At 41.5% G+C, this 27,674-nt stretch overlaps 1 protein-coding gene across 9 annotated transcripts; it reads right to left on the bottom strand.

Annotated features, from left to right (window-relative positions):
• Nucleotides 1–862: 862 nt before the first annotated feature.
• Nucleotides 863–27,674, bottom strand: LOC133518169 (protein abrupt). Of its 9 annotated transcripts, none has more exons than XM_061851774.1 (14): nucleotides 27,105–27,589; nucleotides 25,915–26,190; nucleotides 12,231–12,415; nucleotides 11,797–11,912; nucleotides 11,344–11,485; nucleotides 9,859–10,027; nucleotides 8,792–8,907; nucleotides 8,042–8,201; nucleotides 7,376–7,420; nucleotides 3,925–4,066; nucleotides 3,631–3,768; nucleotides 3,107–3,300; nucleotides 2,663–2,821; nucleotides 863–2,550 (listed from the first exon to the last, which is right to left on the bottom strand). In XM_061851774.1, exons 2-14 carry the CDS (start codon nucleotides 25,928–25,930, stop codon nucleotides 2,183–2,185), a joined length of 1,950 nt encoding a protein of 649 aa, XP_061707758.1. In that variant the 5' UTR covers nucleotides 25,931–26,190; nucleotides 27,105–27,589; the 3' UTR covers nucleotides 863–2,182. The 9 variants fall into 9 exon arrangements, with proteins under 9 accessions (XP_061707758.1, XP_061707763.1, XP_061707761.1 ...); XM_061851779.1 differs by having other exon boundaries at nucleotides 12,231–12,403; nucleotides 27,105–27,569; XM_061851777.1 differs by having other exon boundaries at nucleotides 8,792–8,900; nucleotides 9,858–10,027; nucleotides 27,105–27,568.

The raw sequence follows: 27,674 nt of genomic DNA, 5'->3' as shown, positions 1-27,674 counted from the left end.
ACATTCTGGTAACTGGCTATCGGCTAATATAACGTATTTGTGTCTTGTGAAACAGTATACATTTGTTTTATCATAAAGAAATCTTAATAAAAACATAATAATTGCAAATGTTAAGTACGAGACTAAACAAAACTTATTTTATATACAGTCGAGGTTACTAACTATGGCAACACTGTCAACGGTCAACAACGAATACAAACCGAAGTGATGCGTCTCACTCACACTTAAAAAATAACGCGGACCTATGACGTCATTACACTGCACACACGAAAAATATGTCACTCAATTAGTAAACATGAGTTACCGACTAATTTGGAGGGTAACATTGGCCCATCCTAAAAGTGAGCTATAAAAATCTTGTGATGATTTTTGTCACAGTTTAAATGCAAAAGAAACAGTCTAAATAAAATGGAGTGGGCTCATGTTACACTCCGAACGAGTAGTTCGAGTAATTATTGTTGTGACATGGAGTGACATTCTTTTCGTTGTTGCTTTTTGTAATGACGTACATTCGATTCTTAAAAAAATCCCTAATTGCTTAATATTTTTCATATAAAAGGTTAAATGCTCCACCTATTGCTCTAAATACTTAAACAACGTGAAATCTAAGGTTTAGGGAAGTAAATATATTTTGTGACTCGCTTACAAATATACTTATTAATATACTAAATAACTATAACATTGTACTCTAAAAAATATGTATAAGTATTGAAGGCTATTATGAGATTGTAATCACAGTAATTGTTATAAGTAACGAGCCCACATCATTACTACAAAATAAACCTTCTGCGTCTGCACGACCGTGACCGACTGGTCGGCGACCGGTCGGCGACTGGCCGGCGACTGGCCGGCGACTGGCCGGCGACTGGCCGGCGACTGGCCGGCGACTGGCCGGCGACTGGCCGGCGACCAGCCTGCGACCGGCCGGTTACACGCGGCGCGCTTCGTCCGCCTCCTATATACAACACTCCGAAGGCAACATCAAGGTATACTTTATTTATTGCTTTTTGTTACTATCTGTTTATTTATTATGTACTTTACATATCACTCAAATTTATATACAATGCAATATTATGTCTTATTACGATTTGTTAAGTTTCAAATTTGAACTTTTCATTTTCAATAAATTCGCAAAATTTCATGCGACAACAACAAGGTATCCCTGGGAAGTGTTCAGTCTCAAGGCAGTTGAATATTTCAGCAGTGACGCACACTTTTATAGTAATAGTATGTTTTAAGCTCTGTCGTTCTGTTCGTATACAAGATATCGTAGATATAGGTTAGTCGCGAGCTCACTCGATGTCGGAGGCTAGGTGGCTACGCTACGGTGAGGTGGCGTGTGCGTTACTGCGGCGTACGGCCGACACGCCATACGCCGCAGGACACACGCCGGGCAGTCTAACGTTCTCTAGAGAGTGCGCACTACACAACGCAATGAGAATGTCGAGTATCTATGGGCAGCACTAACAATCACCTAATGACTTGCGTATATTTAACTACTATATGCTCTACGTAGTATATATAAATGCAATCTGCAAAATACATAAAACAACAGTTATTTATATCTATAAATTGTATAAAATATTAAATTAAATCTATTGAAGTGAGGTAGATGGATGGAATTTCACAATTTGTGTGGATATATTTTCTCTTTAATTTTTACACGCCGGATTGGCCCGATGCTGAGGTAGTTGGATGGAATATGATGTAAGGCCCTACGAGTGACAGGGTCCGTTACATGCACTTACAAAAACACTACCAACTATAGTCCGGTCAACGGGCTGCCCCACAAGGTCGCCATTTTATATTTTACAATATACAACAACAAGGCTAGTAATTCAGGAGTCTAAAATTTAGTACACCTGGCTTACAGAGCGTCTGTGAAATAGATTACATTCAGGGACGGCTAAGGGGGTGTCGTTACAAAAGGTGGCCGTTGACCAGGATACTAGTTACTACTAAAACAATCTCACGATCAAGTGGCGCCGACGGACTAACGCGGGGCGGGGACCTACAGTGATCTCACACAACCTAACGCTTGCCGCTTTATACCTAATTAAAATTTACATTGAAATGGCACCAACGACATTCCACGGGTCAACAATCAAACCGATATTACGTTGCGAAACGAATCAGCTAAAACATAACACTCAAGCACCGTTTGTGATCAACAAAACGTCTTTCATGACGTCTTCCTCTCCTCGTCGGAGTAGCCGGCCTCGTCCGGGGCCTCGTCCTCCTCGCGCCGCTCCTCTTCCGCGCTGAACTCCTTGCCGTAATACTCTTTGTCACCTTCCTTGTCGTCTCCTTCTCCGACGCTTTCGCTGCGTTGCCGCTCCTTGCCTAGGTCGAGCGGTTCGTCGGCGTCGCGCGTGATGTCCGGCTTGCCCATGTCGGTGTACTTCCTCTGCATCTGCTTGAGGAAGCTCTGGTGGGCGAGCGTGGTGGGGGGAGGGGGGAGCGAGCCCATCTGTGGCGACGGCTCGTCGTACGTCTTGCGGTCCATGTGCATCGCATTCAGGTTGGCGAGGTGGTTTATATTTGGCATTCCTGCAATAATGGCACAGGTTAAGAATGTTAGGTTATAGAGGTTTAAGGTCCTGAACTTTTATTGTAATTTCATCATGACAGCTAAACTAGTTGATGGGTCGTTTGTACTCACCGATATACTGAAGATAGGTGTCAATGAGCGTAGAGCCTGCCGTGTACGGATAGTCATCTCGCCGTGGCGCCGGTGCGTGTGCACCTTCTGCCGCACGTGCTGTTAACGCTCGTACCGCGGGGACCTTTGTTATCGTCGTGTTGGCCAGGCTATTTATGTCTGTAGAGATAGAACATTATGTTAAACCTGCAAGGAAGCCTTGAGCTTCGTTTCGAATATTTTTTTCACACCGTAGTAAACGTCAAGAGATGAGAGAAAGCATGGCAAAGCAAAAGCAAAGTTAGGTGTTCAGTTTTTCGCCCGCTCTGAATTTACAAATAATATTAGGAATAGGAAAATATATTTAAAAAGATTTCTCTGCCTCTAACATGGGATTAGTTGAAACCCAATTGAGAAGCGCTTCGCCTTTTCAACTTTAAAAGAATGATCAGCCTGGTAACTTACGAGGCGGCGAAACTGGCAGGTCCCCATAGCGCGACTGACTCAGATCATCATTGTCGTTGTCGCCGCAGATGGAGCTGCTTTCTGATGCCGCTGACTTAGCGTCCAGCTTGATGTCACACCGCCGAGGCCCGGTCGGGGACGCTCGCGCGCGAAGTTGCTCTGGAGACACTTTCACGCCGGCTTTTGCCAGGAGTCTGGGGAGGGATAAAACAAATTGCTGCACTGAATGTTGCTTCTTGAAGACATACGTGAAGGATACACTTGTTTTCGCTAGAAATCTAGATCTAATAATAAAAGATAGAAGATTGGTTGAGGTTTTTGGAGCCGTGGCCCACTTATGTTCTAGATTTTGCTTGACGTTTAACATGTACTTACTAAAATATTTTTTTAAGATGTTGATTTGGATCTATAACTCTAGGAAGGAATTCATAACTATGCCCAAATCTGCTACATTTGAGCATATATAGTGAATGAGAAAGGATGGCTTAGGCTTCACAAAACTTGGTAATCTTGAAGGTACTCACTGGCTTGCAAGTTCAGGGTCAAACCGCGTGGGCATTTGCAGCACGGGAAGGTCCTTAGTGGAGATGCCGCGGTGCTGCCGCGACATGTGTGAGTGTAGCGAATTGCGAGATTTGGCAACGGTGCCGCAGAGTACGCATCTAAAGAAACAATAATGGTTAAGTTGACGGTTGTATTTACTATACAAATAATGTTTGTTCTAGTTTGAGTGTCTGCTGGTCGGGTTAATATGATACAGATTTTGGTCCTGCGAGCCGGATTTTCATATAAAATAAAATAGAATAGTTTGAACTAACCGGTATCCAGGGCAGACGGTGTGCTTGTCCTCGAGATGCGTGCGCAGTGTGTGCGCGGAGCGGTAGATCTTGCCGCACTTGGGGCACGGCCGTGGGTCCGTCGCGCGCACGCGCAAGAGGTCTTGAGTCCGTCGTGACCCACCTGCAAAATATACCTTGTAAGTATACGACTAAGGTTGAAAGTTTAATAAAAAATTTTGGCGAAGGTCTTACCTTTTTGACATTTGAGTGTGAGCGACAATTAGTGAAATACTGCTAGTCTACTTTGTAGTTTTATTGTATGTATAATTATATAAGCAGACACTTTTTTCGGGTAAAAATTAAATTATTACGTATATATCGTATCACTAATACAATCGCAACTAGAATCGTTTACTCACATTGAACATTTGGTTATTGGGTTGACTAATTTACAATGTTGTACGCTTAAAAATAGTTATGTATAATCATAGAGATATAGACGTTGCCTCTCAGGCGGTCAGGAACAATTTCAACTACACGCTAAGTTACCAATATTCATTTTCGAGATCTATCCGACAAGGGTTCCTATCGCATATATTTTGAAGGCAACCATTATTGTATTACTATTTTTATATACATTACATACTGAGTTTCAGACTGGACTTTATGCTAGGCCGTCTATATGAAAACAATGCGAATACAAAAGTAAACTGTTTTGGAAGACTACGACACTATTTCAACGTCTGGCTTATAGCTATGGTATTTACGGAATTAGAAGCTACATAAGGAATGACAAATCCATCGTATGAGTACTTGTCCAGTCTAAGCACACTTTCTCTGCTAAAACGTTATTAAAAGAATAAATTCTATAAAATTTACGCGTAACCTTCCTCATTCTTTAATACGAAAATATATGCGAATGGAAAATGGTTACCTATATTAAATAAATCATCCGTACGTTCTACATTGACTAGATATGTTTTGATTGTGCTCGCCACGTACTGCAACGTTTAAAAATAAACCCTATGCTGGTTGAACGTATCTTAGGTACCTATTGCGCTAAAAGGCATTTGATTATTAATTCTATTTCGTATTGTCTTAACTATGGTCGAAAATATACATAAGTACGCACGCAATCCGCGAGACAAGTTTTAATTTTTCATCGTGTTACCGACGCGATGGTTCGTCCAAAACTTGTGATTCAACGAGTATAAGATAGGTAAGTAGTTAAGAAGCGTGACCTCATCGGCCATTAATGCTTTGTTGGGTCACCAATTAGCATCTTAGTTAAGAGGCGATTATTTCTCAATACAACTTCACTAATTGAGAGATTGGCATTATTGAGTACCTATCATATCTTTTGTTAGAAAAACCACTGCGTCGGTTAAAATAAGTTAGTATATTATGATGAACACATTCTTATAAAACTGCTTCCTATGAAAATATAAATGCAAATATTGTTCAACTTGAACAAAAATTCCATTGGATTACTTTACACGTTAATAAAAACAATACTTATAATGTAACACCATTTATAAAATGTATTTGTATAGCTAGTTGTTTGCTATCCCTTAAAAATAATAAAACAAAATATCGATAAACATGGAATTTAGCGTTTTCTGGAAATAAAATCAAACGGTGTTTTTGAAAGTTGAACAATATTAGCATGTCTCTTTTTTACAGTAGGTAATTTATGACGACACCGAAACGAAAGGATCACTGTGTAGAGGACACGAAACGTCGGCAGGAGAAGTGTCGAAGCAACAATGGAAGAGTACAGGCGTCAGGAAGTCCAGGGAACGATCGTCACTCCTAGCACTCGGTTATCTATCAATGGCACCAAACATCACATTTCTTATTTACGCGCTTAATATACCTTACGTAAACAATATCAGTCTAATCTACTACAAAAATAATTTTCAGTCGATATATCCTAGTCTCCGCGCGGGGAGAGAAATGCTTCGAGATCGATCCGGGGAATAAGTCGCACTTGGTTCGTTCACAGCCGTACGTCGCTAGGCCCAGCCGCAGCTCCAGCGCAGCGTCTTCATGCGCTCCCACTGTGGCCGGTGCTTGAGCCGCATGTGGTTGCGCACGCTGTTGGGGTGCGCGAACAGGCGCGCGCAGCTCGCCACCGGGCAGTAGGGCGAGTCGCGCGGGTAGTGCGCCGCCAGGTGCGCCCGCGCCGCCGCCGGCGAGCCCAGCCTGTGCGCGCACAGCGGGCACCCCCCCTCCGCCGGGCTTGCCACGGCCGCGGCATCTGCAATGCCAACAGTTAGTCAGACGTGGCAACCCGGCGGGTACAACTATCGCGGGCTAGTCGTCGGCGACGAGCGCGCTCCAGCCCGGCCGGCCGGGCCGTCACCACCAGGCGGGCGGCGGGCGCGGCGCGTACGGCAGCGCCGGCCCGGGGACAGGAGCCGGCGGCGCCACCGGCGGCGCGGGCGGGGGCTCCGCGCCGACTCGCCGCCTCTAAGAGTTTTGTCGCTGGCGGATCCCGTGCGCTTGCAGCTGGTGGTTGATGAGGTAGTGCTTCGTTTTGCACTTCTTGCCGCAGTGCTGGCACGGGAACCACTGGTCGCGGTCCGTCTGCGAGTGCACATTGAGCATATGCTGGCGCAGATTGGAGGTGGAGGAGTACACGCGGCCGCACAGCGGACACTGCGGCCGGTAGCCCAGCGCCCCGCCCGCCAGGGCCGCCCCTGTAACACAGAGGCGGCGGTTAGAGACATCACCACACGTGACATTAAGCGCTACTGTATGTGTATCGGTCGAGGTCGGCGGACGGAGCGAGGGGCGGGTACGCGGGCGGAGCGGGGCCGGGGATGTCCCGACGGCGCTGCTTGATGCCGTGGATGGAGTTCATGTGTATCTGCATGTACTGGCGCGTCTTGAAGGCGCGGCCGCAAGCGGGGCAGCGGTGCGGCGTGGCGGGCGCGGCGTGCACGTTGAGCAGGTGCTGCTTGAGGTTGGAGTTGTTGGAGTAGCGCTTGCCGCAGGCGGGGCAGGCGGGCTTGTGCGGCTCACCCGTGCCGTTGTACGGGAACTGCTCCTTGGCCTCGCCGCCGCCCGGCCAGGTCGCTCCTGGGGCAGACGGAGTTCGCGTTCATATTCGTCTCTCGCCCTAACACCGGACTAACCGAGAGCGCTCTCTCGCTTCCATTGTTGCGACGACTTCCCTAACCGCTTTGGGGACCAAGTTACTCTGACCGTTTAAGGGGTGTTCGAACGCCTGACGCTCGTTTAATAGAATGTTAGTGTTAGTATACTGTACAAGTCGGCATGCGATGCGGTACATGCATGACTCAATAATGTGTACTTAATGATGCGATTGACACGGACTGTTAATTGTGGAATTGTCATTAATGTTGAATGTTCTGGTCAGGTCTAATTGTTTCGTTACCGCGACTCGAGGTCTGGTCATTATTGAGTCACGCCAGGGAGACAAGATTGTTAAATAGAAGTAGAATGCGATAGATACATTACTCACCGAAGTTATCTGGTATCCCTGACGGTCCAGGAAGTCCAGGGAATCCTGAAAATGGAAATATATTTCATGATTTGTGAATCAAAATTTTGAATCACTTGTTGACTATATCTGAAAATGACCTCTGTCATTGTATTTTTGTGGATGGTTATTTTATGACGGGATTAGCTGACATACGTTGGTGTCGTCGGTGATTCTAAGTTGCTCAAATACATTTTACTGATAAAAAAATAGAATGAAATATTGAGACTTTTCCCCCAATAAAACTCGTGATTCTGAGTAAAAATTACCCAAAATTAGTAAGTTTTTCGAAAAAAAAAAAGTAAATTTAAATATTATGCCACCCATCGTACCAAGTTATGACCGAGCCAAAGCTAATGGTAGAGACTAGAGAATAAAGAAACGCTTCATTAGGCATCTATAAACCTTAGGTCATAGTCCTGGGTACTATCACACCTTTCTACTCCTTGACTAGACAACATTTCCATCCATCCTATACGATGCTCGTTTCCACAAGGAAGCCATGCGAAGGTGCTTCGATGATTTTTTTGGTCGTCTTAATTTAAAGTTTCATGTGTCCTCCCCATACATTGCAGGTTCAGCAGTCCAGGGAAGAGGGCTCCATTGGTGTTGGCCACGTGTGCCGTAGTCCCTGCAGTGACTCCGTACCTTGCAGGTTCAGCAGTCCAGGAAAACTGTGGGGGAGTGCTCCATTGGTATTGGCCACGTGTGCGGGGTCGTCGTAGTCCAACGGCTCCTGTTTGGCGCGGGGCTCGCCCTCCGTGTCGCTGGCTCCGGCGTCTGATGATGACTCCTCGCCGTCGCCAGACTGTGGGAATTCATGATTGAATATGTGGAGTACAGTAAGTAATACTGCTGAATTAGATACTCGTAGTTTCGATAGCTTCGTAGCTTAAATATTAAGGGGTTGACAAAACATTTAAAGGAAAACTTACCGCTAAGGTATATACGAAGACTTTCGTACATTGACTCGTCATTTCCTATCTCTATCGCACGCGCGTAATAATATTGCTATCTCGCCCATGATGCGGGGGTCAATACCACTGTGCGAGTGGGACGACAATATTGCTGTCTCGCCCATGATGCGGAGGGTCAATACACTGTGCGAGTGGGACGACAATATAATTATGTGCGTGCGGTAGAGATAGAAAATGATTGGTCAATGAACGAAATGTTTGATGCTTAGCGTCCTTTTAGGAAATATTACGTATGCTGGAACGTCATTAAGTCGTAACGACGTTCCTAACAATGACGAGATTTATGGTGGCAGTTAACTAATGGCATACAATTCAGGGGATAACTGTGTATTTTCTTGACCAAACTTCATACTTTATGGACCTGGCGTTTGTCTTGTTGCCGTTGCGGGAAACATGTAGGGAGTAGGAATTGCCAACTTACCAAGTTGTTAGACATAGCCGAGAGGTGCGCGTTCTGTTCCAGCCCTTGCCCGAAGAGCAGCTCGTGCCCGTTGCGCTCCGGGCTGCCCTGCGCTAGGAGCTGCTCCGTCCTACATCCGAAACGGTTACGGGATCATTAGTATGAATGTTACGAAGATGAAAAATCACTGGGCAACTGTCATGATAGCTGTAGCGTTATTGTAAATAAAAAATAAAAATAAAAACTGGAAAAGTTCTCAAGGATCTTTATAGAAACTTTTAATAAACCTTATTGAATTGAAAATATATTTCAGATTTACAACCATCCATATTTGTTAGTATAACTTAGGAACTAATGTTAATTTTGTACATAATATAATATTACAACGAAATACCTAATCGATTTTCTAAATTTCAAAAATCCTATAACTTGGCGAATCCAATGCGCCAGTATAGGATTCTCAACCCTCTCTGCAATTACCTCCAGAATGCTGTTGGTACTGCCCCTAAGCCTGCCCATCATCGAGACGATTCTCTTTCGTATAATCGCGTGAAAATCGTCTGTATGGGCCTCGGTGAACATGCGCGATGCACTACACCATGTGGGCAACCCCAACAACATTCTGAGTGCATTATTGTATTGCACGCGCAGGGCATTTAAGGCTTTTTTCGAATACTTCACCCACAGGCTCCTCGAGTAAAATGATTGATTGAATGCTTTAAAATGCTTTATTGAGCTCAGATTTAAAATTGGAGTTCTTGATAATCTAAATGCGGTCCTCTCTCTCACACCAATAGATGAGTGCCAATAACGTAATGCATTATCTTATTTTCTTATTTTATAACGTTTTCAAAATCTGAATGCAACTCATTGACTCTTACGTCCAATAGCAATAATCAAATGTAAAAATGATCAGACTTTAAGTTACCTTTAGATGCCTACAAAAAATTAACTCCTCTGGAGTTGCAGGCGTACATAGGCTACGGAGACTGCTTACCATCAGGCAGGCCGTATGCTTGTTTGCCACCGATGTAGTATAAAAAAACTTAAATATACACCATAAAAAGAGAAATAGGACTATCCTCACCTAGTCTTCATCTGCGCCTGGTAGAGGTCGGAGGAGCGCGCCCGCTTGGGCGGCGGCGTGCCGGCCGCGCCTTCCTCGGGCCTGCGCGCGCGCCGGCCCTCGCGCGCCTCCCGCTCGCGGCCCTCCCGCGACCCGCCCGACCCCGTCTCCGTCCATGACGACGCCGATTGCTAGGGAGAAAACGTTCATGTAAGCAGAGGAAGTTTATACTAAAGGACCTATTTGAGGCTTCTTATTCTGAAATTTACCTAGAAATTTAACTTCATGTTGGTCCCGCTCCATTGTTGATTTTTAGTACAAAAATGGGCCAAGAGCATGTCGGGCCATGTTCAATGTAGGGTTCCGTAGTTACCATTCTGTCAGAATAGGTTAAACGGGGGCTATTAGTAAGTATCACGTACATTACAAGCATCTTACTTACTATGAAGGGAAGATTTTTGCAATAATAACTCAAAAACGGCTGGACTGATCATGTTGGCTATAGTTTTCATTGAAAGTATTTATTGAGCTCTATTTTCAGTACTTTCGTTATATTTTTTGGACAAATGGTTCAGAAATTAGAGGTGAGAGGAGATGGGTCAGTGGGATCCGATGAGAGGCGGGTTAAAAGATGTAAGATCAAAATTGCTTCAAAAGCACGAACAAAGATCCTAGCTCCTCAAACGTCAGGGAAGCCCTACTGGCAATACGTCTAAGATGGTACTTGGCTGATTTTACTCCAGCTTACAGTACAGGGGAGGGACACATTTTTTTTTTCTTTCGTAGCGATTATAACCGAAAATATTCACGATCAAACATCATCATATCAAAAAATTTTGTATGGGAGGTAAAAAATAAAAATGATTATGTACTTTTTATTTTACCGTTCTGTTGCCATGCTTAATTCATGTATCTATGCCAAATTGCAGCTTTCTAGCACTGACGATCACGGAGCAAAGCCGAAAACCATGCCATGGCGAAACTATTAAGGGTTCCTAGTTGACTACGGAACCCTAAAAAGGAGGCGAATTACGGTCCTTCGATAGTTTACTCTAACAAGTTAAAAAAAAAGCAATAATAAGTGTTATATTTCAGCACGAGGTTAAAAGTAAGCTTAGAATACTTGTACTCACGGCCTCTGTCTCACAATCCAGATGGGATTAAAATTGTAAGCTTCGCAGATGTTTCTACTTGTACTACGAGTAAATTAATTTGAGGTTAAAAGTAGATTGTGTTAACGTGGGGTTGTCGGGTCATATGAAGGAAAACAAGGTCAAAGATGGGATCTAGGTCGTGGAGTTTTGATTTAAATCTCAAAAAAATAATCTTATCAAAGCGAGGCACTGGTGAGGCCTTCTGGTCGAGCGTGGGCACTAGCGCGGTCGGAGGGACGTCGGTCGGACCCCGTACCTGAAGCAGCTGCGCAGCTCTCAGGAACTCCTTCAGGTGCTGCTACCCTATGTGGATACCTTGGTACACCTGGTAAATGTTCCAGTAAGGTACTCACTGGTGAGGCCTTCTGGTCGAGCGTGGGTACTGGCGCGGTCGGTGGGACGTCGGTTAGACCCCGCACCTGCAGTAGCTGCGCCGCTCGCAGGAACTCCTTCAGCTGCTCCTGCCCTATGTGGACCTCACCTTGGTACATAAACCTGAGGAATATTGCATTATTAAGAACACTGTTTTGACACAAAATGTTCAAGGAGGAGATTCTCAATCCATCAAGGTTTTTTATATGAACCTATATGTTCTTCCATATGAAACTGACACTGACTAGCACAGCCAGAGAGAAGCCAATTCTACGGGGATTCCAGGAGGAGGATATTCTCTCCGATTTGCCAAGATGGCTTTACCAGTCTGAAAACAATTTTTTTTATTTGAAACTTTATTATTCACTGTTAATCTCATTGATATAACGATCGACTGACCGATCGGATCCTTTTAAAACTGACAGATTTAGTACCTGAGTAAGCTCTCCATGTCCTTGTCGTGGACATCCCTGAGTATGACGATGGGATGCTGGCAGGGATTCGCCTTCAACAGTTTCCTGAAGTATGGGCTGCACGCTGATAACACGACCTTGGCAATAAAATCTAATATTAGTGTTAATAGGTTAAAAAAAAATGGCTTAATTTTTATGACTTTTATGAGTCTGTTGTAAGGCATTATCATTTTGATAGCATGAAGAATCGTGGTAGTTGCCTTAAAACTGTTCGATAAAAAAAGTTGACTATCCCGTTCAATTTGCTATTTGAACCTGTCAACAATGGAGAAAAATAACAAAATAGGTCAGTCTGACTAGCTCTGATCCTCTCGTAGGGTAACAGATACTTTAACCACTTGTCAACCTTACTGCAATTTCATAAGATCTACCAGTGGTCCGTTTTTAGTAGGTACCTTATGGGCAGTAAAGGTGGCGCCGGCGCAGGCGAGCGTGACGTCGACGAAGTCCTCTTCGTCCCGGAGCCGGCGGAAGGAGGACACCATGGCGGAGTGGAAGTCGTTCCAGCGCAGCGAGTACTGCTGCTCGCCGCCCGCGCCTGCTGCGCCCGCGCCGGCCGCGGCGCCGCCTGGTGAGAACACTGCTACCGTTATTTACATGTACTTCTTTTTTTTTACTTTCTTGAAGATCAGACAAAAACACAAAGACAAATCTTTTAGTCACGAACCACAACCTGTTTGGTCACAGGGGAAGCTCCTAACCTCCTGCTCTTGTAACCGATCAAGTGTATAAATAAGTAAATAGTTTTTATGAAAACTATACAGATAAGAGGGCTAGTTGCTAAAGTCCGTGTGAGCTAACCTTGCACGGATTCGAATAGAACGAAGTAATAAAAGAGTGTCATTATAAACGTCATATTTTCGCAGGAATTTGACATTCACAATGACACTGTCACACTTTGTCATTGCTAATGCCATGCAGAGTTACCTTATTTAGATTATCATTGCCTAATGCACTCTAGTTCATGAAATGCCTGACGATCAATAAGTTTAGCGCGAAAAATTATGACATAACAAGGCGTTTGAATGCATATTTTATTAAGCTTGCATCAAAATAAATTTACTATACCAGGATTGGTAGGTATACATAATTCTACCTACTCATAAATAAAAGATAATGAGATATTTTTATTGATAAAAGTTAATGAGAGGAATTACATTTGAATGTGTTAATCGGCGTGTGTGACGATATACACTACTTAAAGATTATAATCATATACGATACATAGCAAAAACAATCGCTGATTCAAAATTAATGCTTCGGTTTTCCATCATTAGGTTTTAAGTGAAACAAACTTTTAAAATCTAAAATACAGTTTCGTAAGATTGTAAACAAATTGAACCAAATGGAATTGAATACTTATTTAAATAATCGTAATGCGCAACATTAATGGAAAATACCAACAAATTCAATATGAATGATGATATTAACAGTAAAACTGTCTAATAAATATTAATTAAAGAACAAATAAAATATGCTGACTGCAACATCCCGAAATAAGCAGTCGTCGCAAAGTATCCTCATTATTGTAATGAAGTGGTAATGTCAAGGCGTCGAGATCGCAAGATTGCGCCAATTACGGCGGCCATCTTCTGAAGTGAATTATTGCAAATGGCGGCGGTCGGTTGGGATCCACGTGAGACGCGGTGTGCCATCATCGACACTGAAGAAGTAAACCTTATTACAAAGATGTAAGGGCCGATGTCAATGATCATTCAAGAACTGCTGTTAGTACTCACGTGTCACCTAAAACCCTACTAATCGAGCCGAGTAGTAAACAACAGACAATAGACATATGATGAAACTTGTGCTTTTATAGTAATAGTTATTTGTTTTACAAGGGGGCAAAATTGTTGTTTAACCGCTCGTGCTAATATTAATACCCGAGCAAGCGAAAGATTCCAAAATTGAACCACGAGCGTAGCGAGTGGTTCGAGAAGTGGAATCTTGAGCGTTGCGAGGGTTTCAATGCACGAGGGTTAAACAAACTTTGCCTCCGATTGAAACACAAAATTTTTCACTACACCAACATGACGAAACTACTAACTATGAAATACCAAAAAATTCAAATGAAATCAAATCCAAATGAACGTAATAAAAAAAATAATCATTCAAAATGATCATTTGAAAGTCAATTCTACTAGCTAACATAAGGAAACAACTCAAAATTTGCATCTGATTAAAAGTAATCAGAATTTTGAATTTTGGATGTGGGGCAAAGGCCCCACATGTGGATAAACTGCAACTTTCTGATTCGTTTTTGAACAACCAAGAGGGCCTTTACCAGTTGGTGTGGTGAAAAGGAAATTGTGTCACCTCAATTGATAATAAGTTACGCATTATAATAAGGGGGCGCGCGCGAGATTTCGATGACGTCAGGGCTATTTAATTAGTGTACACTGCGTTAGTCCGGAGTAAACTTGAAGCCGCATCGGTCGTTTGGAACCCGCATGAGGACAAGTACGTCTTGCTTCTGGAAAAAATCCAGAAAGCCTTTCTGCGATTCTTATACAAAAAGGTTTACGGGTATTACCCATATTTGTACCCATCAAAATTCCTGCTTGGCGTTTTAGGGTTTAATTCCTTAGAGGTGAGGCGTAACTACGGGCTATTGACTACTGTATGTAATGTCTTACGGGGGAACTCGGACTGCCCTGAACTGGTTGCACAGCTCGTACGCCTGTTCGTTCCATCTGTGGCTAAGGCCCAATTTAATTTCCGACCACGAAGTCGTCACCTATTAGCAGTGCTTAAAACACGCACTATGTCCATGGCAAATCACCACTTGCCCGCGCTCTACAATATATAAACGCGCTCCTCGCATCAGCACCGGAATGTGATGTATTTGCAAGTGGTAGGATGGATCTGAGTGAAGATTGTATCAAATTCTGTGAGACGATGGATAAGCGAGAATCTTCTTACATTTGTTCTATTTTTCCTTTATCATGTACCAAGGTTGTATAAATACTGTCTATTATAAATTTCACAGTGTATTACTTCGCTCTAATGCTGGGTACATTTTTTGAATCAATAAAAAAAATCGCCTGATTAGTTATACAATTATTAAAATTTATTTATAAATTAACTAAACAAATCAAAGGCTTATACTTATTCCATTTTAAAACCGCAAACATTAAAGACTCTATAATAGTATAATTATCTTCAAGTATTAAAATTACAATGAAAACTACAAGCTCAGGGAGTGTAAATATATTTATTAAGATTTTGATTGTAGACCTAATATCAAGAAAATAAAGTATCGCAACGCCGCGACTTCGCCCGCTAGAAATCTTTAAAACTTTCAAACCCATTTTCACCTCCTTAGCGCAGCCTAATAGGTAGGCAACCCCCCAACCTAGGCTGTGCGTTGTTTGTCAGTAGGTATCTAGGTATAGGTATCTATATATTATAAGGCAGCAGCTTTATATATTGAAATGTGTAACCGCTAAAATGTTCACAATTATAAACTAATCGGCCGGAATATAAGCAAAGACGATCCACCATATAGTAACAGATATAAATAGTGAGAGAACAAAACCAGTGGTCAGTAGCGTAGAGCCCCAAATTTTCCATTCGGCCGTGTTTGCATACTCGAAATCGGTTAGTTTGGAGTGATTCCATATTACAATTAATGCGGGGGTCCTTTGATCCCAGTCCCAGGGCCCACGGCCGAGGCTGACCCCCACAAGCGGACTAAAGCGGATGCTTACTACACAGATTTACATTCACGTAGTTTTTTTGCTTTTGACGACCGGTTTGGCCTAGTGGGTAGTGACCCTGCCTACGAAGCTGATGGTCCCGGGTTCAATCCTGGTAAGGGCATTTATTCGTGTGATGAGCATGGATATTTGTTCCTGAGTCATGGATGTTTTCTATGTATTTAACGCGTTGAACGCCATGGGGGGCACCGGCGACCTCACGAAGTCAACTGCAACACGCCATGGGGGGCACCGGTGACCTCGTGTTAAACCTGTTTTTAAGACGCTATCCTGCGCCGCGTGTAGCAGTTATAAGCAATGCGTTGTATGCAAGGGACCGGCATGGCGCTCGTTAGTAAAACGGTGGCTTGGGACGTGGGTGCAGTTAGTGACATAGTAGATTTGTTGAAAAAATGAAAAAAACAAGGCATTTTTTTCAAATCACAGCTTTAATTCTATAATTTATATAATTAAGTATTTGCAATAATTATATAATTAATAGAAATTAATTTCAATTATCTGGAGATACACGACAATTATCAAAAAATAAGAAAAAATAAATTTCCCAATGCAGACACACACCTGATACATGCATTCCACAAAAAAAACATCATAAAAACCCAAAATTAACAAAAATAAACAAAAACAGCGTATCTTCTTGAACCAGTAGCAGGAATTGCCAAACCAAGCTATTGTCACACAATGCCAAAGCAGTTAAATTTTATAGTATAAGCATATTTTAGCGGGTGCGAATGTGACAGTATAATGACCGGCACAGTGACCGGCGTGGCCGGCGGGGGGACCGGCGTGGCGTCATGGTAACGGTTTTTGAAATATGAACTTCACAGCGCCACGGGGGTCATCGGTGACCGCGAGTTTTTTTTTTTTTATAACTTTTTAACTAAACCTCCAATAACAAAATAAAATATATATCTATATACATATCAAAGTAATAATTGAATTTACATCAAGTTTTTTTTTAAGAAAAAATGAATATTTTGGTCTGGCGTTTAACGTGTTAAGTATTTATAAATATTTATATATTATATATATCGTTGTCTAAGTACCCTCAACACAAGCCCTATTTATTTATTTATTTATTGCTCCGTACAAAACTTTATCACTTCGGTTTTGCAAATGGGTTTCTTTAGATATAATATAGATTTGAAATTTTCTGTTTACAATTTGCTGTTGTTTGCGGAAACTAGTCGGAAGGTTTGGAGAAATCTACAAGTATTAGATTTTTGGAACGAAATTCCTTATCGCACATTACGGAACTGGCGGATGGAGCTAGGCGAAAGAAAAGTGTAAGAGTTTTCCGTCACAAGTTGTCGTCACGGCCCTTTCTTAGCTTCGTTCCAACCGAGTGTTCCACGACACTCACGCATTTGTTCCAATAAAAAAGATTTTGTAACATACGTATGTCATGAGTTAGCTTTTAATATATTATCTCAGACTTACATCGACCGGGATATAAACCGTGATTACCTTTTATATTATTTTTATTGCGCTCCCGATATTTCGACGCAGTTACATGCATCTTGTTTTTGTTTGTTATTGTTGTTGTGTTGTTGTTGTGGTTTTGTTGTTGTTATGTTCTTGTTGTGTTTGAGGCCTATTAATTTGGAGCACAATGGGGTAACTTTGCGCTCCTATGTTAACTATAGGTAGGAGCAAAAATACTTTATAACTAAAATACCCCAATGGGTATCTTTTGCTCCTTATTAATTGCTTCAGTACCCCTAGTGTAAATTTATTCGATAGCGAATACGCGTTTGCGTGAAGTCTCATTTTGTATGGGATTTTGAGTTTCCAAAACGTCCCGCTTGGCGCGCTGTTTCTAAATCCCATGCAAAATGAGACTTAACGCAAACGCGTATTCGCTATCGAACGTCACGCTATCAAATAAATTTACACTAGGGGTTCAGAAATATAAAATAATATTTCATGACGTCAATTTACCGATAAAAATATGTTAGATAAGATTTTCTGCTTATTATCAATTCGGCTGAATATTTAAGAGCCCTTAATCCTTGGAGCGTTCTCCGATTTCACGAAATAACGCTCGATAGATGGCGTTGGCGCTCGGTACGCGAGCGCCGGCAACGCGACGCGCGTTTCAATGCAGACTAGAATAATCTTGATAGTTTTCAATATAATTTCAAGCAACATTAATTTTAGTGTCATATGATATCATATGGGCACTCTTTATTTTATTGTATATGCACAGTAGTTTTTTTTTTTATGTACACTACTACTAAGTGTACAGACTACAGAGTGTACTATAACCCTTGCTCTTTATTCTGTCTCTTTCACACCAATGGAAAATGAAGAAGTTACTAAATGACTGCAGGTATAAATAAAGTATATTAGTGCGATAGAGAGACAGATAGTGTTTCGTTGTCGTATCGTAAACGATTGGCATGTTGGCCACACACTTGCTTAGTGCCTAGCCAAAATACCAATCGTTTGCGTATATTAGTGCGATAGAGAGAGAGTAGTGTTTCGTTGTCGTATCGTAAACGATTGGCATGTTGGGTACGCACCCATGATACCTAGCCAAGAAGCCAATCGATTGCGCATATTAGTGCGATAGAGAGACAGATAGTGTTTCCTTGTCGTATCGTAAACGTTTGGCATGTTGGCTACGCACCCATGCTGCCCAGCCAAGATGCCAATCGTTTGTGCATATTAGTACGAGAGAGAGACAGATAGTGTTTCGTTGTCGTATCGATTGGCATGGTGGCTACGCACCCATGCTGCGTAGTCAAGATGCCAATCGTTTGCGCACATTAGTGCTATAGAGTTTCAGTGTTATTTGAAATCACGTTAGGGTTTGTATTATTATTTTTGACCCGAATAATGTCCATCCAGGTTCTTATGATGGAGTCAGGAGTTGGTCACCAGAACTCCTAATCTACTCATTATAATTCCATCGTGCTTGGGCTCAAAAGATTTGCCCTGACGAACACCATCGATCTAGATGAGGTCCAGGGTCTCATGACGGAGTCAGGAGTTGGTCACCAGAACTCCCCAGAACTCCTAATCTACTCATCATAACTCCATCGAGTTTGGGCTCAATAGATTTACCCTGATGAGCACCATCAATCTAGATGAAGTCCAGGGTCTCATGATGGAGTCAGGAGTAGGTCACTAGAACTCCTAATCTACTCATTATAATTCCATCGTATTCGAGCTCAATAGATTTGCCCTGACGAGTACCATCGATCTAAATGAAGTCCAGGGTCTCATGATGGAGTCAGGAGTTGGTCACCAGAACTCCTAATCTACTCATTATAATTCCATCGTGTTTGGGCTCAAAAGATTTGCCCTGACGAGTACCATCGATCTAGATGAAGTCCAGGGTCTCATGATGGAGTCAGGAGTTGGTCACCATAATTCCTAATCTACTCATCATAACTCCATCGTGTTTGGGCTCAATAGATTTGCCCTCACGAGGACCATCAATCTAGATGATGTTCAGGGTCTCATGATGGAGTCAGGAGTTGGTCACTAGAACTCCTAATCTACTCATTATAATTCCATCGTGTTTGGGCTCAAAAGATTTGCCCTGACGAGTACCATCGATCTAGATGAAGTCCAGGGTCTCATGATGGAGTCAGGAGTTGGTCACCATAATTCCTAATCTACTCATCATAACTCCATCGTGTTTGGGCTCAATAGATTTGCCCTCACGAGCACCATCAATCTAGATGATGTTCAGGGTCTCATGATGGAGTCAGGAGTTGGTCACTAGAACTCCTAATCTACTCATTATAATTCCATCGTGTTTGGGCTCAAAAGATTTGCCCTGACGAGTACCATCGATCTAGATGAAGTCCAGGGTCTCATGATGGAGTCAGGAGTTGGTCACCAGAACTCGTAATCTATTTATCATAACTCCATCGTGTTTGGGCTCAATAGATTTACTCCGACAAGCACCATCAAATTACCATTATGATGAATAGATTAGGAGTTCTGGTGACCAACTACTGAGTCCATCATGAGACCCTCGACTTAATCTAGATCGATGGTACTCGTCAGGGCAAATCTTTTGAGCCCAAACACGATGGAGTTATGATGAGTAGATTAGGAGTTCTGGTGACCAACTCCTGACTCCATCATGAGACCCTGGACCTCATCTAGATCGATGGTGCTCGTCAGGGCAAATCTTTTGAGCCCAAACACGTTGGAATTATAATGAGTAGATTAGGAGTTCTAGTGACAAACTCCTGACTCCATCATGAGACCCTGGACTTTATCTAGATTGATGATGCTCGTCAGGGCAAATCTATTGAGCCCAAACACGATGAGGTTATGATGAGTAGTTTAGGAGTTCTGGTGACCAACTCCTGACTCCATCATGAGACCCTGGACCTCATCTAGATCGATGGTGTTCATCAGGGCAAATCTATTGAGCCCAAACACGATGGAGTTATGATGAGTAGATTAGGAGTTCTGGTAACCAGCTCCTGACTCCATCACGAGACCCTGGACCTCATCTAGATTGATGGTGCTCGTCAGGGCAACTCTATTGAACCCAAACACGATGGAGTTATGATGAGTAGATTAGGAGTTCTGGTGACCAGCTCCTGACTCCATCATGAGACCCTGGACCTCATCTAGATTGAAGGTGCTCGTCAGGGCAACTCTATTGAGCCCAAACACGATGGAGTTATGATGAGTAGAGTAGGAGTTCTGGTGACCAACTCCTGACTCCATCATGAGACCCTGGACCTCATCTAGATCGATGGTGCTCATCAGGGCAAATCTTTTGAGCCCAAACACGTTGGAATTATAATGAGTAGATTAGGAGTTCTAGTGACCAACTCCTGACTCCATCATGAGACCCTGGACTTTATCTAGATTGATGATGCTCGTCAGGGCAAATCTATTGAGCCCGAACACGATGAGGTTATGATGAGTAGTTTAGGAGTTCTGGTGACCAACTCCTGACTCCATCATGAGACCCTGGGCCTCATCTAGATCGATGGTGTTCATCAGGGCAAATCTATTGAGCCCAAACACGATGGAGTTATGATGAGTAGATTAGGAGTTCTGGTGACCAGCTCCTGACTCCATCATGAGACCCTGGACCTCATCTAGATTGATGGTGCTCGTCAGGGCAACTCTATTGAACCCAAACACGATGGAGTTATGATGAGTAGATTAGGAGTTCTGGTGACCAGCTCCTGACTCCATCATGAGACCCTGGACCTCATCTAGATTGAAGGTGCTCATCAGGGCAACTCTGTCGAGCCCAAACACGATGGAATTATAATGAGTAGATTAGGAGTTCTAGTGACCAGCTCCTGACTCCATCATGAGACCCTGGACTTCATCTAGATCGATGGTACTCGTCAGGGCAAATCTTTTGAGCCCAAACACGATGGAATTATAATGAGTAGATTAGGAGTTCTAGTGACCAACTCCAACGAAAAAAAACTACTGTGCATATACAATAAAATAAAGAGTGCCCATATGATATCATATGACACTAAAATTAATGTTGCTTGAAATTATATTGAAAACTATCAAGATTATTCTAGTCTGCATTGAAACGCGCGTCGCGTTGCCGGCGCTCGCGTACCGAGCGCCAACGCCATCTATCGAGCGTTATTTCGTGAAATCGGAGAACGCTCCAAGGATTAAGGGCTCTTAATAACGAATAGTTTAAAAATATTAAAATTGTCCTTAAAGTGGAACAAATATTGGAGCAAAGTATGAGCACGGTTTTACGGTATTTCTTTTCCATTGCATTCCGTTTAAGCGTTATTTTGTAAGTAAATAATAAAGCTCGGGCTGGTGTAAGATTTTTTAAAATTGTAATTCGTCTTGGAAAATTATGATGTTGTATTATTGACATATTTGAATTATTAATTATTTTTTTATCATTACTTTTTGTATAGATGCTAATAAGGTATTATGTATTGTAACTAACATTTTTAAATGGGCCCCCGCCCTGAAATAAACGTATATTTATTTAGTGTTTTGATGCTATTCGACGTTTATTTTATCTACAAAATGTAAGTTTTTCTTGGCTTCCTATAAAACTACCACAATATCCATCTCCTATAATTTAAATCGTAGTGCGATAAAATCGTTTTATTTATCCCGCTAATCAAGCTGCGACAGTAACGAAGTGGCAAGTGCTCAGTTGTCGGCGACGCGGCGCGGGTTTGTCGCGATGAGTAATTAGAGGGGGTGAGGGGGAGGGGAGGGGTTAGGAAGAGGGGGGGGGGGCACGTCCGCGGGTGAAAGGCCAGTCAGCTAGACGTGCGGACAATTTATACGTTCACGGTTTGCCAAATTGACACGATCGATTTGATTATTTTGTAAGTAAAATTCGTTACATTGCGTTAAAAATCAGTTTATACAAATCAACAGGTATCTCTCTCTAATAAATATAGAAATATGTAGATATGTAAGCACAGATTATAGAACATATGCATTTATAAAATAGCGACAATAATAACTATATTAGCATACGACAGTGCAAATAGTATGGGAAAAAAGCGGCAAGCGGATCGAATAGGATAATACTTTGGATTCAACTCTTTAAAAAATCGATAAAATTAAAAGGACTTTCTACAGTATTAATCTATGTATTATTAGTGACAGAAATGTGGAAAACATTTGCCTAATAAATATTACAGATGTATTTAATCTAAAGTTTTTTTAATAACTATACACCTAAAAAGCGACATTGACGTCCGCCAGTGGTGCATCGTTGATTCTCGCCGTGCGCTTTCATATCGCGGACATATATTATGCATCATTTGTTTTTACACGTATCTCTAAGACTAGCACACACGACCCGAATCGATGACCAGTGTCCCTATAGTCAACACAGGTAAACGACCGGACCGACACCGCGTTCAAATTGAAATTCGCCGTTTGCCGTTTTATTTTGGCGTGTATTCATTACAGTGTTGCTCCCTGAACGCATTTGGGTTTCAAATTGCGAATTGATTTCTTTGTGTCGTGAAAATATATGCGCAACTATTACTAGATACGTTAACGTTGCTGAGCACACAGAATTGCAAGAACATTGTGAATTTGTTGGCGGTAGGACAGGTCCATGGTATTTTTTAGCATTTCAGTTAATAATAACGTCGCGTCTTTACTTTGATTAACACAATATCATAATATATCGTTGTAATTAATTGTCGTTGTAAGATTGAAAGTATGCCCCATTGCATTGTGCCTCATAATATTACTTTAATTTGAATTCAACACAATTGACCAAAAGTTAAAACAGCGTTTACAATCATGCATTTCATTATTACAGATAATTGTAAATAGATTACGAAGTCAATTTAATTCAAAATCTGTTCTACTTTAAAAGCTAAGAAACTCCTGTTTGAATTTCTAAATTCCCTTGATTGTGCCGAGACGGAAACCATCGAACAAAAATAACATATATAATCTAGTTTGTATTTTTTAAAATATTTTAATTCCAAATATATTGTATTGAAAGAAAATCCTAGTGCGTAGACCCCTCCCTGTACGGATGTATGACATTGATATATTCGCTAGAGTGCGCGTCACTTACTTTCTATATATCTCGCTCGCACTAATATGCGAGTGCAAGCGAGATGCATCGAAAGTAAGTTAGGCAGACGTTAGCGAATATGTCACTTTGACACTGCTAAGGCATGTCTATATTACCGCACAAAATAAATCAAAACAAAAGCCATATTCTTTTTTTTAATGGTAATATTGTGTTCTTAGCTCTTATATACGTAAGTTAACTGTAGATATTCTTTATAACGTTAATTATTTTACATTCTGTCTGATTCGGTTTATAGAGATTGTAAGTACCTACCTAAAACATACATTGTTTTCAAAAACGTCATTAGTTCAAATTTAAACCATAGACTTTACAATTATGATCTTTGCTCAATGTCGCATATGTGAAATATCGATTAGCCTACCACAGAAAAAAATAATAACACCCAATAGTTTCTAGTAAGTACATATTAGTAGCAATGAATAAAGTAGTCATTTTCGTTATTTATTCAATATTGCATTGTCATGTACATAATCAGGTGTTACATTTCATATAGCCTGTTCATGACAACCTGTAAGGGCACACAATAGTACAGTTTTATTGTATTAGTGCTAGTCTACATATAATAATTAAGGTAACATAATAAAATTAACGTATCAGTAGTTTAGTAACCTGTTAGTGAGTCTCATAAAATAATTTAGTAACTTTAACAAAAGCAACGTTAACTATGCACCGTTACAATAATGCTGATTGAATTAACTTGTCAAATTATTATTAAATATTTATTTAATGAATGTCAATGAATATTAAAGTGATGGCAGCAATATTATATGTCAAATTACAAGTTTAAAATTCTACATTAATTCGGTCTTCCAGGAATGATTCTACTGTATGCGAGAGTAGTTACCTATCTCTCGCGTGCCCGCTAAACACGGCTACATATCTATCATAGGTACCTATTCAATACTATTCATAGATATCTATAGTGATAAAAACTTAGTGGTAAGTGTAAAAAAGTAATAATTACTTTATGCAAAATACCTATTATATATTATTCAACGCTGCTCAACTTTTGATTGTCGCCACACAACACAAAAACAACAAATTTCCCACAAAAGTGAAATGCTACCGAAAAACAAAATCACACCGTATAAAAGTGGAATAAAAGACAGAAACGTCATTAAACGAGAGCCGTGGCGATCCCCCGGGGGAGGAGGTTGATCCTGCAGGGAGGGAACCCCCTTTTGGGGGGTGAATATCAACGAACTCATGTCCCGCGCCGCGCGTATGACGAACGTATACATTCTGTTAGTAAACAATTGCGGGGTTGTTCGCTCGCCATTTGAATACGCAACGTTTTTTGCGTTTGTTTCGGGGCTGCATAAATATTGCATTTGTCTGCGTGATTGAGGGCTTCCAGTACAGTCGGCGGCGGAAGTGCGAGGATGAACAGTTGGCTATTTTATTGGAACACGCCGACTCTAAGTAAGACATGTTTCCGCGTAGGTAACTATTTTCCGCCGACTGTATTGTATAGATAGATGTTAAACTCAAACTAATGGCCTGTTTTTACATTCAGTGTTAAGTGCCAGTACATAAACTTGCTACTAAACGCAAGTAGTAATTGTATGAACATGTGTAAATAGGCCCTAATGACAATTCCAGTAAGTAATGTGACAATAGTTACTTCTACTTACTTTTTTACTGTTACCGTTTTTAAGGTAGCTATTTTTATTACATAACGAATAAACTTCATTTTATTTAAATGTGTATTACATTTCCATGTTTACAAGATCATTGTTACCTCCCATCTGACGTAAGTGCTACATAATAAAATCAATTTTTGAAATAATTCATAAATGGAAATCGATTGCGAATGTAACAATATATTTGCGATAAAATATGCGGATTTGTCCTGGATACGTGTGCTAACAGCTTTATGATATAAATTAGCTTGGTACTCGTAAGTTTAATTTCCGCAGTAAAAGCTCGCGTGTAGCTCGGCCTTTACCGGAAGCTCTTTCCCGGCGCTACGGAGTGCTCGTAGCACTTCCGGTGTCTGCACTATGGAGGAAAGATACCTACATTCTTTCGGCCCGATTCGATAAATGAGATACGATAACGATAAGTTCTGGTTAGATAAGTTCTCATTTAGATATCGTTTACCTATATGTAGTATAATTGACAGAAGCAGCTCGATTCGGGCAACCAATGTCACTTTGACGTTAGAAATATCGTAGATAGATTTTATTGGGATCACAGCGAAATCGAAATAAACGTCAATTTTGACATGTCGTTTAGCTATCGATCTTTTAAAGATCTTTCCAAGAACTTAAACGTGTGTTAATCATTCTTCGAATCGGGCCGTTTGTAACGATGACTATAGTCACTAATTATAGTTTTTTTAGTAGAATAACTAAATAAAGGCCATAATCATTTTTAAACTCTATGAAATTTTAAGTTTTGCAAAACTATAAGAATTAAAAGGTATGTCTAAAGTTTGAATATTTTTTGAAAACATGTAATGTTGTTAAATTAAAATAAGTCAGTGGCAAATATAAATATCAAGTTTTTGAATTACTGTTAATGTTTTAATTGAAATAGTATTTTGTCGTAGGTACGTCAAAATAGGTTCAAAGATTTATATTTATTTTGAAGAAACATTGGTCCGTGACTGCTTTGATGATTCTAATGTCATAATTAAATATTTACACACATTAATCCTTAAATGGTCGGATATGTTATTTTCAACAGTCAAAACCAATGCTTTAATATTGATGATTGTCAAGGTTCGTACCATGGTATATAATATGCCTGTTGCATGATTTTAAGCATTAACATGCATTAATCTAAGCAAAAGTAACTCACCAGTCTCGGTCGCCATGGCCGGCAGTTCGGAGGGCGGCACGGCGGAGTCGGGGCGGGCTCGCGCGCTAAACTCCACTCCCGCGCATTCCGCGCGCGTCAACAACGCCGCCACTTTCACACCTTCGTTACCCCCTGGCCCCAAACAAATCTGACCACTTCTTTTCTATGAGTCTTCTCAATACGCTTCCGTGCTCCGTGTGCGCGTTCCAATTTCAAAATTCTAATTTTAAAGCTTCAGTTTTCTTAAATAGCGATCCTGTTTTGTTTTGTTTGACGCTGAAAAAGTTTTGACGTTTAGCACTGGCTGAATAGTTTTCGTTTTCGATGACTTATCATATCAATTATAAATAAAAAAAATAATATGAAAACTTTGTAAACAATTGAAGTAGGTAAACAAGTATTTTTTTTATAATTCGTATGCATCGACATCGAAAACTAGGCGAGTCCGGGTGTAGGGGTGGTTTTCCGGCATTTTCCGGGTGCGGGATTACGTCTGTCCGCGTGTCTAGAGCTACGCGCGGGGCTGAATATTACAGTCAGGACAGTGACACTTTATTGAATATATTTTTATTTGTTTCTATGACTAAATTAATTGAAAGTAATAATTTAATTATTTCTAAGTAGGTGATTACGTATATTATTTTATCGCAGGTACTTATACATATTTCTATATAAAAAGAAGAAATTATTTCTTAACGGAAAAATAGTTTTTAAAACTTGAAATGTAAATTGCGTATTAAGATGTTTTTAAAACTGCCTTAATTGACAAAACAAATAACATGTAACCAATTGTCCGACATCAAGTTAAATCATTTTTAATAGGCAAATCTATAACACAATTAAATCCAATACGACAAGCGATTAGTAAGTAATTATTATTTCCACAATTACGCGTTCAGAATAACTCACGGCAACTGCATCCGTGACGTAAGGCTATCAACGCATTAGGGGACAGCGGACACACTCGTGAATCAAGTCCGGTGCAGCGATCGATACGTGCAGTACAATAGGGGAGGCGCGGGCAGATAGAAATCAATACGATGTCCATCATCGCATGCACCCTCTCCCCGCGCGCCGCCCGCCTGCGCCTTGCACTCGGGAAATGCATTTCCACGTACCCCTGCACCCGTCTCACATTTAACCAAATTCCTAATTAAAACTAATACGGTGTTCTAAAAAAGCACAATTACGTTTTTTTTGTAATGTCCGGTATCGAATGCACTCTGTCGGAGCGTGCGTCGCGGGCGCGCGTGCGGCGGTGTCGGCGGGCCACGGGCGACTGTCGCCCCGCCAGTCGGGCTGAGAATAAACAGCGTGGGGCGCGCGGGGGTGCGGGGCCGGGCCGGGGCGTGCAGCCTGCACCGCCCACCGCCCGCCCACAGTCCGCGCCGTCCGGCGCCGGCACCGGACCCGCCGGACCGGACGGTCACGCTAGGACAACGCACTCCTTGTGCGAATAACATTACACTTTAAAATTACATCCATGTTTAATTTATCGATCCTATTGAGTAAATATTAACATGCGATATTTTTCCTTTCCCTATTTGAATTATTAGCGCGAACAGAGTCAGCTTGAATATTCGCGAGTTATCTGTCGGCTTTCGTCGATTCAATATTGGAGTGTCCATAAAGACGCGGGTCGACAATCGGCATTAAACAATCTCGTAATACACCGAAATAAAAATATAATAATAAGATACGTGGTAAAATTATTCGGAAGTAAGTACTTACATTACCTGATTTGCAGAAGTGATTTGTAG

This window comes from Cydia pomonella, chromosome 5 (assembly GCF_033807575.1).
Source record: "Cydia pomonella isolate Wapato2018A chromosome 5, ilCydPomo1, whole genome shotgun sequence".
Classification (NCBI taxonomy): Eukaryota; Metazoa; Arthropoda; class Insecta; order Lepidoptera; family Tortricidae; genus Cydia; species Cydia pomonella.
The sequence above is the reverse complement of the archived record's forward strand: the minus strand, read 5'-3'. Positions and strand labels throughout refer to the sequence as shown.